At 38.7% G+C, this 16,007-nt stretch overlaps 2 protein-coding genes across 2 annotated transcripts; one reads left to right on the forward strand and one right to left on the reverse strand.

Moving 5' to 3' along the window:
• Window positions 1-2,043: 2,043 nt before the first annotated feature.
• On the forward strand, window positions 2,044-8,317 carry stard14 (START domain containing 14; the record flags this gene model as incomplete). Its single annotated transcript, XM_083891216.1, has 6 exons — window positions 2,044-2,214; window positions 2,307-2,454; window positions 5,289-5,392; window positions 5,494-5,611; window positions 5,706-5,758; window positions 8,111-8,317. The coding sequence occupies 6 exons, from the start codon at window positions 2,044-2,046 to the stop codon at window positions 8,315-8,317; spliced, it is 801 nt and encodes a 266-aa protein (XP_083747342.1).
• A 1,661-nt stretch (window positions 8,318-9,978) lies between these two features.
• Window positions 9,979-14,980, reverse strand: pdzd11 (PDZ domain containing 11). The gene is made up of 6 exons (XM_083891771.1): window positions 14,936-14,980; window positions 13,169-13,266; window positions 12,724-12,864; window positions 12,514-12,612; window positions 11,519-11,579; window positions 9,979-10,859 (listed from the first exon to the last, which is right to left on the reverse strand). The coding sequence occupies exons 2-6, from the start codon at window positions 13,259-13,261 to the stop codon at window positions 10,825-10,827; spliced, it is 429 nt and encodes a 142-aa protein (XP_083747897.1). The 5' UTR covers window positions 13,262-13,266; window positions 14,936-14,980; the 3' UTR covers window positions 9,979-10,824.
• Window positions 14,981-16,007: the final 1,027 nt, after the last annotated feature.

A 16,007-nucleotide genomic window follows, 5' to 3' on the forward strand; every position in this document is an offset into this window, starting at 1 on the left:
GACCTGAGACAGCTCACGATTTTTTTGTTTTTCATGGATCGACCTGAAACCCTATTGAAAGGAGGAGTTATTATTTATCTGCCAAATTGATCACATTGTTGAGGCCTTTCCCACGCCCCAAAACTCACAAAAATCTTTGCAAACAGATCACACTTGGTGAAAATTTACAGAAGATCAGGACGAAGAAAAAATGACATTATGGCCATGATCCAAACCCAACAGGAAATCCGCCATCTTAAATCGATCCGACATTTTTGGGGCGTTTTTGGCGAATTTGCACCAAAGCTACGAAATCGATCTCGTTTTATTGTGGACTGTGGAGGTGTGACCGTGTGATGATATCTGTAGGATTTTTCCAGTTTGTCATCAGTCAGACATCAAAGTCATCACAGTTTTGGTGACTAATTCAAACTGTTTATATAGCCTAGTTCCGATGCTCTCGTATGATCATCAGAACCTGTATGCATTATTAGTTTCCAACATACTAAGAAGTGTAAGAAATAAAACCTTATTATTAAGGAAGAGTTAATGAAAACACAAGTGTAGGCTTATCACATGGAATAAAAATAAAGATACTTCACCACAATATTAACATCTGCGTGTGATTTCCTTTCTGTGGTATCAGCTGACACAATAATGATTAATTAACATTTTACAGTACAATTCCTGAATGGTTGCGACATCTACTGTGTGTGTGTGTGTGTGTGTGTGTGTGTGTCACATTCTAAAAAGGACATCACTTATCTGGTTTTACATCACACACTCAGTCTTACAACAGTAAGGTGTGGCCAAGTGTGAATATGACGTTGCATTTACACAAACGCAAAAGCTGCTCCTTCATTTCGTAACTTTTAAAATTCCATACATTCGGTGACATTGTTATACAGTGGAATATATATGTATATGAAAGGCGCCTCCAAATATAATGCATTATTATTATTATTATACAGGAAATATTTCAAAAACTTGTTTACGACTAAAAATCAGAAAACTGAACTCACATTTTTATACCTACATTTCAGAAATTAATCAAACACTAACACTTTTTTTTCTGTTCAGGAATGCAAGTAAATAACCTTAATTTGACATTTTATCTAGAAATAATAGTGTGCTTTACAGTCCCCCCCCCCTGTATTTTTATTTTGTAAAACAGTAAATGTTAAAATTCATGGATAACAACAGTAGTTATATTTTAGCATTAAAATTAAACATTAAAAATATTTATTAATTATTATACAGGAAATATTTAAAAAACTTGTTTACAACTAAAAATCAGAAAACTGAATTCACATTTTTATACCTACATTTCAGGAATTAATCAAACACTAAATTTATTTAATTTTTTTTCTGTTCACGAATGCAAGTAAATAACCTTAATTTGACATTTTATCTAGAAATAATAGTGTGCTTTACAGTTTTTTTCCCTCCTGTATTTTTATTTTATAAAACAGTAAATGTAAAAATTCATGCATAACAACAATAGTTATATTTTAGCATTAAAATTAAACATTAAAAATATTTATTAACATTTAATTTAGGGCAGCTAAGTAGTGATTGTTTGTGTGTGGGAACAAATTTCACTTGTGGCGGACTTTGTTTAAGGTCCCACCCACGACGCGCCGTGTTCTGTTAAACGTGTTTTTTTTTTTTTAAGTCGTGATGATACTGACAAAGTTCACACCTGCACCCACTTCCACGGTGTTATTGGTGAAACTTGTGTGAGTGATACTCCCTTCTTTGTCCTCTAGTGGTCGCTAATCAGAAGGCGGGGCACAACTGCCCACACTCCCGCACACACACACACATACACACACACATACACCTGTCCGCCGGTACTGCGGAAGTGACGTCACAAAGGCATGGCTCAGGAATCCGACGCAAAAATCCTGCTCGACCTGATCCACGCACACACTCACGGAGCTTAGAAAAGGGCCCGGAGCTGCTTCACTGAGTCACACACGCCGGACTCAGCAGGTTGTTTTAAAGCGAAGGAAGAAGTTTTATAGTAGTATTATATTATTATTGATTTTAATTTAAAAAAAGATGTCACGTCCGAGTATTTTACCCGACGAGAAGGTCTTCCTTGACTTCAAGAGTCAGTGCCTGGCAACGGACAACTGGCTGAAAAAGTACGACAAAGATGACATGCAAGTGTGGGTGGAACACAATCCGGCAAATAAAGGGAACAACGTCCCCAAAGTGCACAAGATTAAGGTAAGTTCACGTTTAACACTCTTGTTTTTTGTTTTTAGTGTCTTTGAATGTCCCCTGTATTCATTATCTGTGTGTGTGTGTGTGTGTTACAGTGTAAAATGATCATCAGGGACGTGTCAGCCGCCGCCATGTACGACGTCCTCCACGACGGCGCGTACCGTAAGAAGTGGGACCCCAGCATGCTGGAGAGCTACGACATCGCCCGGCTCTCTGCTAACGCTGATGTGGGCTATTATTCCTGTGAGCAGCGGTGACGTTTTCTTATCTTATCCGCGGTAGTCTGCCTTGTCACATTCCTGTATGTGTGTGTGTGACAGTGTGACCGGAAACTAAGCTAAAGCTAAAGAAGTGGCCTAGAAACACTTAAAAACAAGCATATTCGTAGTTTAAAATGTATACTTTGGAAGAATAAGGGTCCAGTGTGTGACATTTGTAAAGGTTTATAGGCCTAAATTAAATGTATACTAAGTTTTCCCAGCATGGTTCAATTTCCATTCCACCTCAGTGTGGGCGGAGTCTTGTGACGTCATTTCTACGCGACACAAACGCACAGGCTAGTGTAAACACCTGCAGACTCTTCTGTTATAAATATTCCTGTTAAAGGGACACTGTGTAGTATTTATGGGTTTATATAACCCAAAATCCACTTTTTTATACATATTATGTGCTCCTGCATTGTCTAGTCGCTGTATAATAATTTTGTTTCATTTTCGTAGTGTTTCAAAAAAGTCATGTAAAATAACATGGTCGCGGGCCGCGGTTGCATAGCCACTGTTAGCAGCGAGACGCCATGTTTCTACCGGAGCCTGTAAGGACAAACGCGAGCGAACAAATCAAGCGTCTCTTTACTTGTAGCTGAAGTCCCGCCTCCTCTCTCTCCGCTTCGTCTGCTACGGCCGCGGTAGCTCCGCCCTCTCCCTCGCCTCACGAACCTCATCTGCTGACACGGAGAAAGACGACGAGGACGACATTTGACCGGCTGAGGATACCGTAGCGCTCAGGGAAGGGAGGGGGTGAGCAGAGGAACAGTTCTTTGTTGTATATTTCAGCCTCTCCTCTAGATGGCACTATAAACTACTTACTTCACCTTTAAGTTTTCGCAGCATGGTTCAACCCATCGTTTTCCCATTCCACCTCAGTGTGGGCGGAGTCTTGTGACGTCATTTCTACGCGACACAAACGCACAGGCTCGTGTAAATACCTCCACATTCCTCTGTTATAAATATTCCTGTTAAATGTTGAGATTTTAGAAAAGTCCACGCTAAACGTCGGCGATTGACGCGCGTTTTTCAGGATTTTAAAGTATTTTTTAACTTTGGGTTTTATGTCGCATTTAAAGACAAGACAAGATAGCTTTAGCTGTAGCTAGAGCTGCAACTAACGGTTATTTTCATAATCGATTAATCTGTCGATTATTTTCTCGATTAATCGATGAATCGGTCGGTCCATAAAATGTTAAAAAACGTTGATCAGTATTTGTCAAACCTGGAAATGACGATGTTCTTGAATGTCTTGTTTTGTCCACAAACCAAAATGATTCAGTTTTAATGATTTCTTTAATATATTCACATTTAAGAAGCTAAAACAATCAGAAATCTTGTTTTAATCATGAAAAAAGCTTCAAACCGGTTAATCGATTATCAAAATAGTTGCCGATGAATTTAGTAATCGATTAATCGATTAATCGTTTCAGCTCTAGCTGTAGCTATCCCACAGTGGGGATAATAAAAATTTATCTTACAATAAAAAGCTAACCTCCCTGATATCTTTCATCTCAGCTCACTTGGAACTAGCGCTGTAGCTCAAGATTATTTTTCGCAATCGATTAATCTGTCGATTATTTTCTCGACTAATTGTTTGGTCCATAAAATGGTTAAAAAAGTCGATCGTTGCTTGTCAAACCTGGAAATTACGACGTTCTTGAATGTCTTGTTTTTGTCCACAAACTAAAATGATTCAGTTTTAATGATTTCTTTAATATATTCGCATTTAAGAAGCTAAAACAATCAGAAATCTTATTTTAACCATACTAAAATGTACCAGGCACTATCCGAATGAAAAAGAAAAGCGTACTATGCTAACTCGGAAGATTAGCATCCTTTCCTTTCTGGCATGCCAAGGCCACCATAGTTCCCTGCCGCGCTCGGAAAAGGAAGGGGTGAGCTGTCGAACTCTTAAAGACAAGTAAACTGCATTATTTAAATGTTCTGTTTTTGCTGCGTTCACACCTGTGTTTCAGTCTAGTGTTACCTGGCAACATTCCCGACCGCGCTGCACACAATAAGCGATTTGTCTTGTCGCGGTTGGGGACGGGACGATATTATACTGTGCCGTCACACATGACGATTAAAGTGAAGTGACTTAGAAACTGTTGTTTATACAGTAATGGGTATTTATTTTGAATTGCCACACGGGGAAACCGAGGACTCACTTTACAGTGTTTTACGACGAATATGTGTCCCTTGTTAACAGGCTTTTTACATTTTTACTTTAATATATACGAGTCAAATGAAGGAGTTCCGACAGACAAACCTGTTTTAACTCTCTAACCTAATTTAACAGAAACGCCTGTGCCCTGTTTTGCAGCGAAGAACGGGAAAGTGAGCAGCGTCTATTTCCACTGGTGGATTTATTGCCACAACAAGGCTCTTGTTGTCGCATAAGAATGTGAAAGTGGGGAGAAAAAAAAAGAGAAAGTTGAGCTGAAGCGATTAATCGATTTCTAAATTAATTGTCAACTATATTGATAATCGGTTTGAAGCTTTTTCTCACGATTAAAACAAGATTTCTGATCGTTTTAGCTTCTTAAATGTGAATATTTCCTCGGTTTCTTTGCTCCACGTAACAAAGAAATCATTAAAACTGAATCATTTTTGGTTTGTGGACAAAAACAAAGACATTGTCATTTCCAGGTTTGGCAAACACTGATCAACATTTTCTGGCGTTTTATGGACCAATCGATTAATCTGTGGATTAATAATTGTTAGTTGCAGCTGCAGAACGAAGGCAGGAAGTGCAAGAAACACCGTTTGACCCCGATTTGTGTGCGCGTGTGCGTCTTCTTTCATTGGCAGGGCTTTGCCCAAAGACGATCAAGAACAGAGACGTGGTGACGCTGCGTTCGTGGCAGGTGACGGACGACGAGTACATCATCGTCAACTTCTCCGTCAAGCACCCGGTACGCCACACACACACACACTGTCTTTAAATTTTAGTGACACTCTCACACCCCGTGTTTAGTGTGCGTTGATTGATGCGTTTGTGTTCCCTTGTTTGCAGAAATACCCTCCCACCCGGGACCTGGTCAGGGCCATTTCCATCCTCACTGGCTATTACATCATAGCCGCAGGGCCAAACAGCTGCATATTCATATACCTGTCACAAGCCGACCCCAAAGGTAAGAAGACGCTAATCAATAATGACCGTGTTATTATTTAGTATTTGGTTTTTTTAGAACCCTCCTAATGTGAGTCCTCGTCTCTTTGCTCTAGGTTCCCTTCCCAAGTGGCTCGTAAACAAGGCGTCTCAAGTTCTCGCTCCTCGGGTACGTGACGTCTTCTTTTCTTGTTTTACTTCAAATCAGAATTGATATTATTAATAATTCAGCACCAGCTTTGTCTTACATCGTGTGTGTGTGTGTGTGTGTGAGTGTTTAATAGGTGTGTGCACACACGAGGGAGGGGGTGTGAGGGTTTCATGTGTCTTAAAGAGGGACAATGGAAACCATAGAAACCCAGTTTGAGGGCCGATCCCAGTCAGGCTGCTGACAAAGGTGTATCTGAGCTCGTTGGCTCTCACTCTCTGTCTCTCGACTAAACTTGTTCGCCAGGTTTCGCGGAACTTTGGCAGATTTAAGTGTTCGAAACATTTTGACCTAAGTGGGTCAGCGAGTGCACGTGTGAGTGTGTGTGTGTGTGTGTCACACTTGTTCTTAAATTACACAGAAACAATGCTAATAAGTATTATATATGGTATTAATATAGTATTATATATAAGTAATAAATATATCTATATATGATATTTTCATACATATGTGTATGTATGAAAGTATCATGTGTACATGCATATACGTGTGTGCATATGTGAAGATGCATATACGTGTGCATATATGTGTACATGCATATACGTGTGCATATATGTGTACATGCATATACGTGTGCATATATGTGTACATGCATATACGTGTGCATATGTGTACGTGCATATACGTGTGCATATGTGTACGTGCATATACGTGTGCATATGTGTACGTGCATATACGTGTGCATATGTGTACATGCATATACGTGTGCATATGTGTACATGCATATACGTGTGCATATGTGTACGTGCATATACGTGTGCATATGTGTACGTGCATATACGTGTGCATATGTGTACGTGCATATACGTGTGCATATGTGTACGTGCATATACGTGTGCATGCGTGTACGTGCATATACGTGTGCATGCGTGTACGTGCATATACGTGTGCATGCGTGTACGTGCATATACGTGTGCATGCGTGTACGTGCATATACGTGTGCATGCGTGTACGTGTACATGCGTGTACGTGCATATACGTGTACATGCGTGTACGTGCATATATGTGTACATGCGTGTACGTGCATATACGTGTACATGCGTGTACGTGCATATACGTGTACATGCGTGTACGTGCATATACGTGTACATGCGTGTACGTGCATATACGTGTACATGCGTGTACGTGCATATACGTGTACATGCGTGTACGTGCATATACGTGTACATGCGTGTACGTGCATATACGTGTACATGCGTGTACGTGCATATACGTGTACATGCGTGTACGTGCATATACGTGTACGTGCATATACGTGTACGTGCATATACGTGTACGTGCATATACGTGTACATGCGTGTACGTGCATATACGTGTACGTGCATATACGTGTACATGCGTGTACGTGCATATACGTGTACATGCGTGTACGTGCATATACGTGTACATGCGTGTACGTGCATATACGTGTACATGCATGTACGTGCATATACGTGTACATGCATATACGTGCATATACGTGTACATGCATGTACGTGCATATACGTGTACATGCATATACGTGCGCATACGTGTACATGCATATACGTGCGCATATGTGTACATGCATATACGTGCGCATATGTGTACATTCATATACGTGTGCATGTGTACATTCATATATATGTACATGCGTGTGTGTACATATGTATATACTACGTGTGTGTACATATGTATATACTACGTGTGTGTACATATGTATATACTACATGTGTGTATATTTATGTATATACTACATATGTTTGTGTGTACATATATGTATATACGTGTGTGTATATATTTAATTATGAAATGTTATGATAGGCTCAAATTCCCTGCAGCCGTCCATGTATGGCGTCTTTTGTCCAAAAAAAACAATCCATTATTTTATATAATTCTGCTTTTTTACTCTTTTATTCAATGTCATTTCAACTCTAAACTGAAAATAATATATATATATATATATATATATATATATATATATATATATATATATACACTGATTTCCAGATGTTTAAATATATATGAAGGTATGCTTTTAAAACCAGCATAAATGATGATGCACGGCCCAGAGATAATTATTTAGTGTTAAACTTTGAACATATTTATGACCCAAATCGCAGCCAAGAGTCCATAGTTTTGTATGTGTCGGCCATTTTATCGCAGAATCTAAATATGACTTGCGTAACACTTCTTCACTCGCGCTATGATGTCACGTAACTACTTTATCTTAAGCCTTGTTCACCTGAAGACTGAAGGTGTGCCGTGATCCTCGGTCCTCACTGATAATCTTATCCTGTCTTGGCCCCGCCCCCTCGTCCCCCCCCCCCCCCTCTCCCCTCCCCTCCCTTCCAGGTGATGAAGTGTGTACACAAGGCGGGACAGAACTACCCAGAGTGGAAACTGCACAACTCTCCCGACCAGAAGCCCTGGCTGTACCCGGTGCAGAGCACCCTGCCCCTGATGGACCCCGCCGAGCTGTCCATACAGAGGGGCGACTCGCTGGAGAACGTGGACGAGAGCTCCAAGTTGGACGTCGTGGACAGCGAGGACAGCAGTTGAGTAATCGCAAAAGTGGGGGCCAAGAAGGAAGTGGAATATTCATATCCTCTAAATGAGACTCCACCCCCCCACCCCCCCCCCCCCCAAGACTTTTTCCAAATCAGTGCGTCTGCTGGGTCCGAGTACGACGTGTTTACAGCCGTCCCAACAGAAGGAAATGAGGACAGATCAAGTTGCCATTGACCTCAGTTTATGCTGAACTAAGCTAAATATGTCCAGTGTTCCCCATGGTGTCATTTTTAATTTTATTTTGTTGCAGCAGGTGTTACAGGTGTCGGGGGTTTGAATATTGGCGTAGTTTCAGCTCTTCATTTACTATGGCTTCCTTTGTCACACCTCGTTTATTTAATTTAATTTTTTTCAGCCATGTGACGCGCGCACACGTTAGGGAAGTAATTGTCGTCATTGTTGTCGACGAGGTGGTGTTTGTGGTGAAAGTAGCGTGAAATTGACTAATTGTCACCATAATCACACGTTAAACTATTTAAGCTTAACCTTTTATTTATTAGACCTAAGATCTAAATGAATAAGCACACCTTTTTATTTTGTTAAATCATGTTAACACTGTTTCATGATTATTGCATGTAACACTGTGGCAGACACTTCTGGGCATTGACTTTTGTTTGTTTTTGTTGTTTTGTTTTTTTATGCTAAGACCAAAAGATAGTGCCGGGCACGTTAACGCACATTAATACGTTTCCATGACGACTGACTCGCATGACGTCATGTTTACACAACTCCCGATTTGTTAAAATGAGTCTCCAAAGTAACGCCAAACTTTAAAAACAGAGTTCGACTGTAGGCTCGTTAAAGGAGCTAACGGAGCTAACGGAGCTAACGGAGCTAACTGGTAAACGGTGCCTGGACTCCGGTGCCGTGGCTCGTTAACATCAACGTCATGCGCCTCTTTTTCCAGTCAGTCGCCATTGGGAACATGTCATGTGTTAATGTGCGTTAAGATTGATGCCGCTAACCCCGTTAGCGTGCCCAGCACTACCAAAAACACTTCAATGTTTCCTTGTGATTTTTTGTTTATGATTTTGTTTCTAAAAACCCTCACTGTGCTCCGTCACGGTGAGCGAGCAGTTGCGCTCTTCCACTTGCTAACACATGAAGACTGTTTGAAGGTTTATGATGACGTGCAATCAAAAGTGTAATCGCTGCAATTCGTACATGAATGATAACGTAGGCTTGCATTGACGTTCAACGATCAGCTGATGAGAATCTCGTAGGAAGAATGTAAAATGTGAATATCGTTTTATCTGCCAGATTGGAAGGACCATAAAAATCTTTTTATTTTTATTTATTTATTTTGCAGATTTTTACTGTAACCTCAGATGAAGGCGTGTTGGAAATGAAGGCCGTGCTTGGCTTGAGATTGTTTTGCCTCGTTTTCTTCTTTTTAAGATATTTGAACAATGTGTGACACGGTCTTGACTTCTAACAAAAAAAATCCTGAACTTCACAATGTTAAACATGCCTCTATAATCACGGGTCATTTACCGTGCTCCTGTCAAAGTCAGTTTCAAGAGAAACCAACCGAGTACGTGGAACGAGTCTGGCTACTTGTACCCGAGCAAACCAGTTTATTTGCAATTCTTTCAGGATTTTGAAGCGCACAGAGAGACACATGGATGCTTCAGCGTTCACAAAACCCTTTATTTGTTTAACTTATCAATGTTAATGGTTGAAAAAACATGGCCAAACCTTATTTTACTTTTAGCACACACAGAAACACACCACCGTCATAGGCTTCTAGCAATAATATGGCATAAACGTGTTCATATCAACACTTGACATAGCTGAAAATGTGCACCGAACGCACTGAAATTACCGCGTTTTGAAACGTTGAAGTCGGCTGAAAAACGTGTAGGAGAGGATAGCGATGATAGAAGATGAGGACGTGGCATTTTTATTAAAGATAATGGGGGGAAAAACAACTGTCGGAAATGCTGACTCAGTTAAAAATGTAAAAACGTGAACAAAATGAACACTTGTCTGTATTTAAAAATAATAATAATGCTGGGTCCACATTGTCGGTCACTGAAAATACAGAATATTTACACAAGTTAATATTTCTGACACGATTATAAATAATTGTTTAAATTAAAAAACTACAGAGTGTTCAGTGTATTCACTTTTAGTTAAAAAAAAAAAACAAAGTTGCCAATTTGTTAGGTACGGTTATTGTTACTATACACATCTATCTAAATCTATCTTATTGATAGATTTAATGACAGTATCTAAAGACTATTCCGTTAAGTATCAGTTAATTATGACTCAAATGTATCCTGTTTGCAGTCTCTGTCAGAGAAGGAAATGAGTTTCCCTTAAATGGACAAGTGTGGATGACTTTTGTGTTGTTTCATACTGTACATCAGTCACTCTGAAGCTGGGACAGAACAGAGGACCAGAGTCTGTGGGATGATGATGATGATGATGAAGGCCCCTGTGACACCGACTGACTCAGTCCACCTCTTTCTCTCTCTGTGTGTTTTTGCTGCCACCTAGTGTACGGTCCTCTCCTTCTGCCTTTGGTAGTCTTTCAAAAGAGAGAGCGAGAGAGCACACGGAAGAACAACAATCAATGTCATGTCTTTATATAAACAACTACCAGCATGATACAGCTGAGTGAGATGGGTCAGACTGTCACCATGGTTACATTGGTGTGTTGGCATCTGTGTGTGTGTGTGTGTGTGTGTACGTGCTGCTGACAGGTTTGCTCATTCCTAAAGAGATAAACACATTTTGAGTAATCTAGAAATTTTATTCATCCTAAAAACAGCTGTTATGGTTTTAATAAGATTACAGACTGTGCCTTTTATTATAGTATTCCAATTAGGGCTGTTATTATTAATATTATAATATTAATAATCATTTAAAATGTCAGAAAATTTAAATGACAATGTTCTCTAATGTCTTGTTTTTGTCCACAAACCAAAATAGGTTCAGTTTGAATGATTTCTTTGTTACGTGGAGCAAACAAACGAGAACATGTTCACATTTAAGAAGCTGGAAAAAATCTGAAAACTTGTTTTAATTATGAAAAAGAACTCAGTAGTAGTTTCTTAGGATGAATAAAGTCTCGTATTATCGTTAGTTTAAAAGTATCTCTCAGCAACAACTAACTAAGGTTTGTCCACAAAGCAAGAATTTGAAAATCTGGTCAATGAAGTAAAGCTGGGCAGAGTTGGGACTTACTGTAAGGAAAGAAGCGAACCCTCATCAGTATTTCCCGAGCAGTCTTCAAGATCTCGACGGCCTAAACACACGGAGGAAACATTAAACACATAATCAGTTATATTTTGTCCATGACGATTCATATCTAATACATTTAAAACTGAACTATCTTTATGCACCGTCTACTATATTCATTTTCAATTAACAGAATGCAACAGATGAATCATCTGAATCAGATCAATAATTGGTGTGACCTCACTTTACACTCGGACAAAGTCAGGGAGTTTGTAGGATTATAGTCGGGTATATGTGATTAACTCATTATACCAAACAGGTGCTAATGACACGCAGTCATTAAGTGAAAGAGATACAGCTGTGTTTGAAGCTGACAAACTGCGGGTGAGGAACAGTCAGACGGTGAAGCTGTGGAGGACAGTTTCACGTCACAGATCGTACGCCTCGGCAGGACTGAGCGCAGCAACGAGACCAAACGTCGTTCTATTACAGGGCAAGGATTTTTAAAGCACACTGGGGGTTTTAACGTGTGCTGTTTTCAAGTTCTTTTGAAGAAGCACAAAGAAAGAAGTGGTCAGCCAAGGAAACTTGCTTAGTTGAGCAGTGGTATCAGTTCAGAATCTCATCTACTGTCTGGAGAAATCTGGCCATAACTCAACTCACAGCTCGGAAACAAGGCCAAGTGACTTAACTATGCTCAAAACCTGGGATGAAGAAAAACGTATTTGGCTGATGTTTGTTTGTTGGCTGAAGGGACGGAGAGACTAATGACTGTCTGGTGGACCATGGAGCACAGTGGAGGCAAGTTTTGGGGACTCATGGCGTCTGTAACGCTGAGAAATACAAGCAGATACTTCTTCTGGGTGCGTGCGGGTGAGGACAATGACCCCATATATGCAGCCACTGTCATTAAGAACTATCTTCAGTGTGACATGGCCTGCACAGAGACCTGAGAGGTCTTACTGGTACCATGTACTGCACTCGCAGCTTGTGTGACTTACCTTTGAGTGCTCTATGTCTTGGAAGTCGACCTCATTTACAGAAAGGACCTGGTCTCCTTCTTGTAGTCCAGCTCTGTGGGCATCTGAGTCTGGGACCACCTGCCAATCACATACAGGAACGCAGAACGACGTCATGTTTAAAAAACAGAAAATAATGAAATGGCAGATAGATATCCACAAAATCCGACATACACACACACACACGCACACCTTGGATATAAAGATTCCTAACTGTGACGCTTTGCCTCCTCGGATGTTGAAGCCCAGCTGTGCTCCTGGTGGTTTCTTTAATACGATGGTGCGAGGTAAGAACTGGGTCAGCTCGTTGTTGTAGTCCGGGTGATGAACGCGCTGCAAATGAATGACATCAGTGTTATCAGAGTTAACATCCTGCAGAAAGTGGTGTCACAGGACACCGTATACGCATAAATCTTTATAGTAAGTATTGTAAAAAAAGATGAATTCAAAATGGATCTCTGGAGAGAATACTGATGAATTAATAAATTCTACTATTGACAAATTACTTTTTAAATCTCTTCTCCAGGTGAAACTGGCCACATCGGCGTTACGTGACCAAAAACGATGACGAGAAAAGCCCCCCCCACCCTCCAAAGAAGTTTGAAATACAGGTTGAAGGTTCGTATAAGTGTCCTACTTCCTGTGCAGGTATCCATGCTGGTGGGTTCTCATAAGACGGCAGGAATACAACTGGAAGCTGGTAGTCGTCGTAAGGGATTTTCTGATCCATTATTTCTGAAAACAAAATGAATTGTAACTATTATTTTGATAATTGATAGAATAAAATAGAATAGAAATACTTTATTCATCCCAGAGGGGAAATTGTTTTAACACGGCAGCAAAATATGATATATACAAAAAGAATTCAACATAAAATGTACAAGAAAATCGTGCAATAAATGAAAGAATGACCCATAAGATCAAATGGATTCATCAGTTTGAATGGTGTTTTTTGCTCCATATAACAAAGAAACAATTAAAACCGATTTGGAAAACATTTTTTGATAGTTATATTTGATATATATATATATATATATATATATATATATATATATATATATATATATATATATATATATATATATATATATATATATATATATATATATATGGACCAAACAAGTACTCAGTGAATATTTGTGTTCATCCAAAACTGATGTTAGCCCTGACCAGAAAAACTCCTTGCTATTTGTCAACACAACATGTATTATTAAAAATATGAATATAAAAAAACATACATTCTAAACATTTCAAGAACTAAGAATCTGCTCAGAGATTGTTGGGACGGTTGCTTGGGCCGAGGTTTAAAGATAAATGCACTAAAAGAACTATATCTGGCAAAAAATAATACTTTATCTGGCGCAAAAAAACATCTGTCTGATGTCATACATTATGTTAAGTGTTAGGTTTAATGTTAAATGTTTGATGTCATATGTTAAAGGTGTGGTTAATGTTTGTGGTTGCACACATTTCAGAACAATCTGATACAGTCTAAAGCAGGGGTCACCAACGTGGTGCCCGCGGGCACCTGGTAGCCCGCAGGCAGCCAATACGGTGCCCGCGGGCTCACTTCACTTCACCTCACTTGCATGTATCCGTATGATCGCTCAGTAAAATATCTTTGATATTGTTTATAAAAACTGGTAATCGTTAGGAGTAAGCACTGGAATGAATGTGTATGCAGTTGAATGCATAATATTAATCATTTAAATGGTAAACAAACAAAAAAATATTATATGGTAGCCCTCCATATTATTTTTTACCCTTAAGGTAGCTCTCATCTCAAAAAGGTTGGTGACCCCTGGTCTAAAGTATAACATGATCAAATATCTATTCAAATTGACGTTTTCCCAGGACGATTAGCATGTTTTTCAGTAAAAAAAAAATTCAGTACAACGAATAACTCTTATATCTCTGTCAAAAGTGTCAATTTGAGAAGCACTATCATAAAGGTTTAAATGACTGACAACACGACCATTTAAATAACATCCTACCGTCATGTAAAACAAGTGTTATACACACATATAATGTGTATTATATGTGTGTATTATATACGTATGTCGGACAACATTTTATCTCGAGCGTACAAAGTTTTACGAACAACGTTTCTACAGAGAAAACCTGAGATGATGACGCGACTGTGACAATAATAATAATAATGTTTTAATATATGTATTATTAAGGTGGTTCATTTCAATATTTCAATCGGCGATAATAAACAAACGAGATGTTAGCTAACGTTAGTTAGCATACCAACTGCGAAGCGAGTTTACAGCCTATTTTTTACTGATATTCACTATTACGACGAAGCGAACAGTGTAAATATACAACATTTTCTTCATAAGGTGAAAACCCCAGAGCTGCTGTCATGGAAGAAAAAAGGTAGAAAGAAGTAATCTCTCACCATAGGTTTGGTTTTTCCCTGTAACTGTTAGCAACTAGCGCTTCCTCTGCATTTGACAAGTGACTACGAGTTTAGCCGCTACCGCTACCTAGCGTCGCGGAGTGGAACAGCGTTATAGAGGCTGCATTTTCAATATGGTAAACACCAACACAACTAGTCGACTACTTGGGGGAAAAATAGCCAGATACCAAGTAAAAAATATGAGATAAAAAGTAAAAAAATATGGGATAAAAGGCCATAATTGTGAGATAAAAAGTCATAATTATGAGATCTCATATTTTCGACTTTTTATCTCATAATTATGACTTTATCTCACAATTGACTTTTTATCTAATTTTTTACTTTTTATCTCATAATTTCAACTTTTTATCTCGTAATTATGACTTTTTATCTTAGAATTTGGACTTTTTATCTCATAATTATGACTTTTTATCTCATAATTGACTTTTTATCTAATTTTTTTTCCTTTATCTCATAATTTCAACTTTTTATTTCATAATTTCGACCTTTTATCTCATAATTTCGACTTTTAATCTCGTAATTATGACTTTTTATCTCATAATTTCGACTTTTTATCTCGTAATTATGACTTTATCTCATAATTTCGACTTTTTATCTCATAATTATGACTTTTTATCTCACAATTGACTTTTTATCTCATATTTTTTCCTTTATCTCATAATTTCAACTTTTTATTTCATAATTTCGACCTTTTATCTCATAATTTCGACTTTTTATCTCGTAATTATGACTTTTTATCTCATAATTTCGACTTTTTATCTCATAATTATGACTTTTTATCCCATAATTATGACTAGATATCTGGCTATTTTTTTCGCCCCAAGTGGCGGAGACGGGCTTCCATATGACCGTCTAACAATTGGTGAAATAGTTCTGTTCTATTGGGTGTTATTTATTATGTGCATCAGGACCAAATGACATTAAAACCAAGACTTTTCAGTGGTCAGATCCCTTTAAATGGAGATCTGGGCAGAACACCTGTAAAGGTGTATATCCTGGGATTGAACATTGTTTATTGCCTTGGTATTGGCATTAAATCTGTATAACTCTT

Source organism: Microchirus variegatus, assembly GCF_963457635.1.
Source record: "Microchirus variegatus genome assembly, chromosome: 6".
NCBI classification, from domain to species: Eukaryota; Metazoa; Chordata; class Actinopteri; order Pleuronectiformes; family Soleidae; genus Microchirus; species Microchirus variegatus.

Coding starts and splice junctions, on each gene's coding strand:
- pdzd11 (XM_083891771.1), bottom strand. CDS start 13,261: ATGGATCAGAAAATCCCTTACGACGACTACCAGCTTCCAGTTGTATTC. Junction 11,580..12,513: donor AAGACATAGAGCACTCAAAG/GTAAGTCACACA, acceptor CCGTGTGTTTAG/GCCGTCGAGATCTTGAAGAC. Junction 10,860..11,518: donor GGTTCGCTTCTTTCCTTACA/GTAAGTCCCAAC, acceptor CTCTTTTGAAAG/ACTACCAAAGGCAGAAGGAG.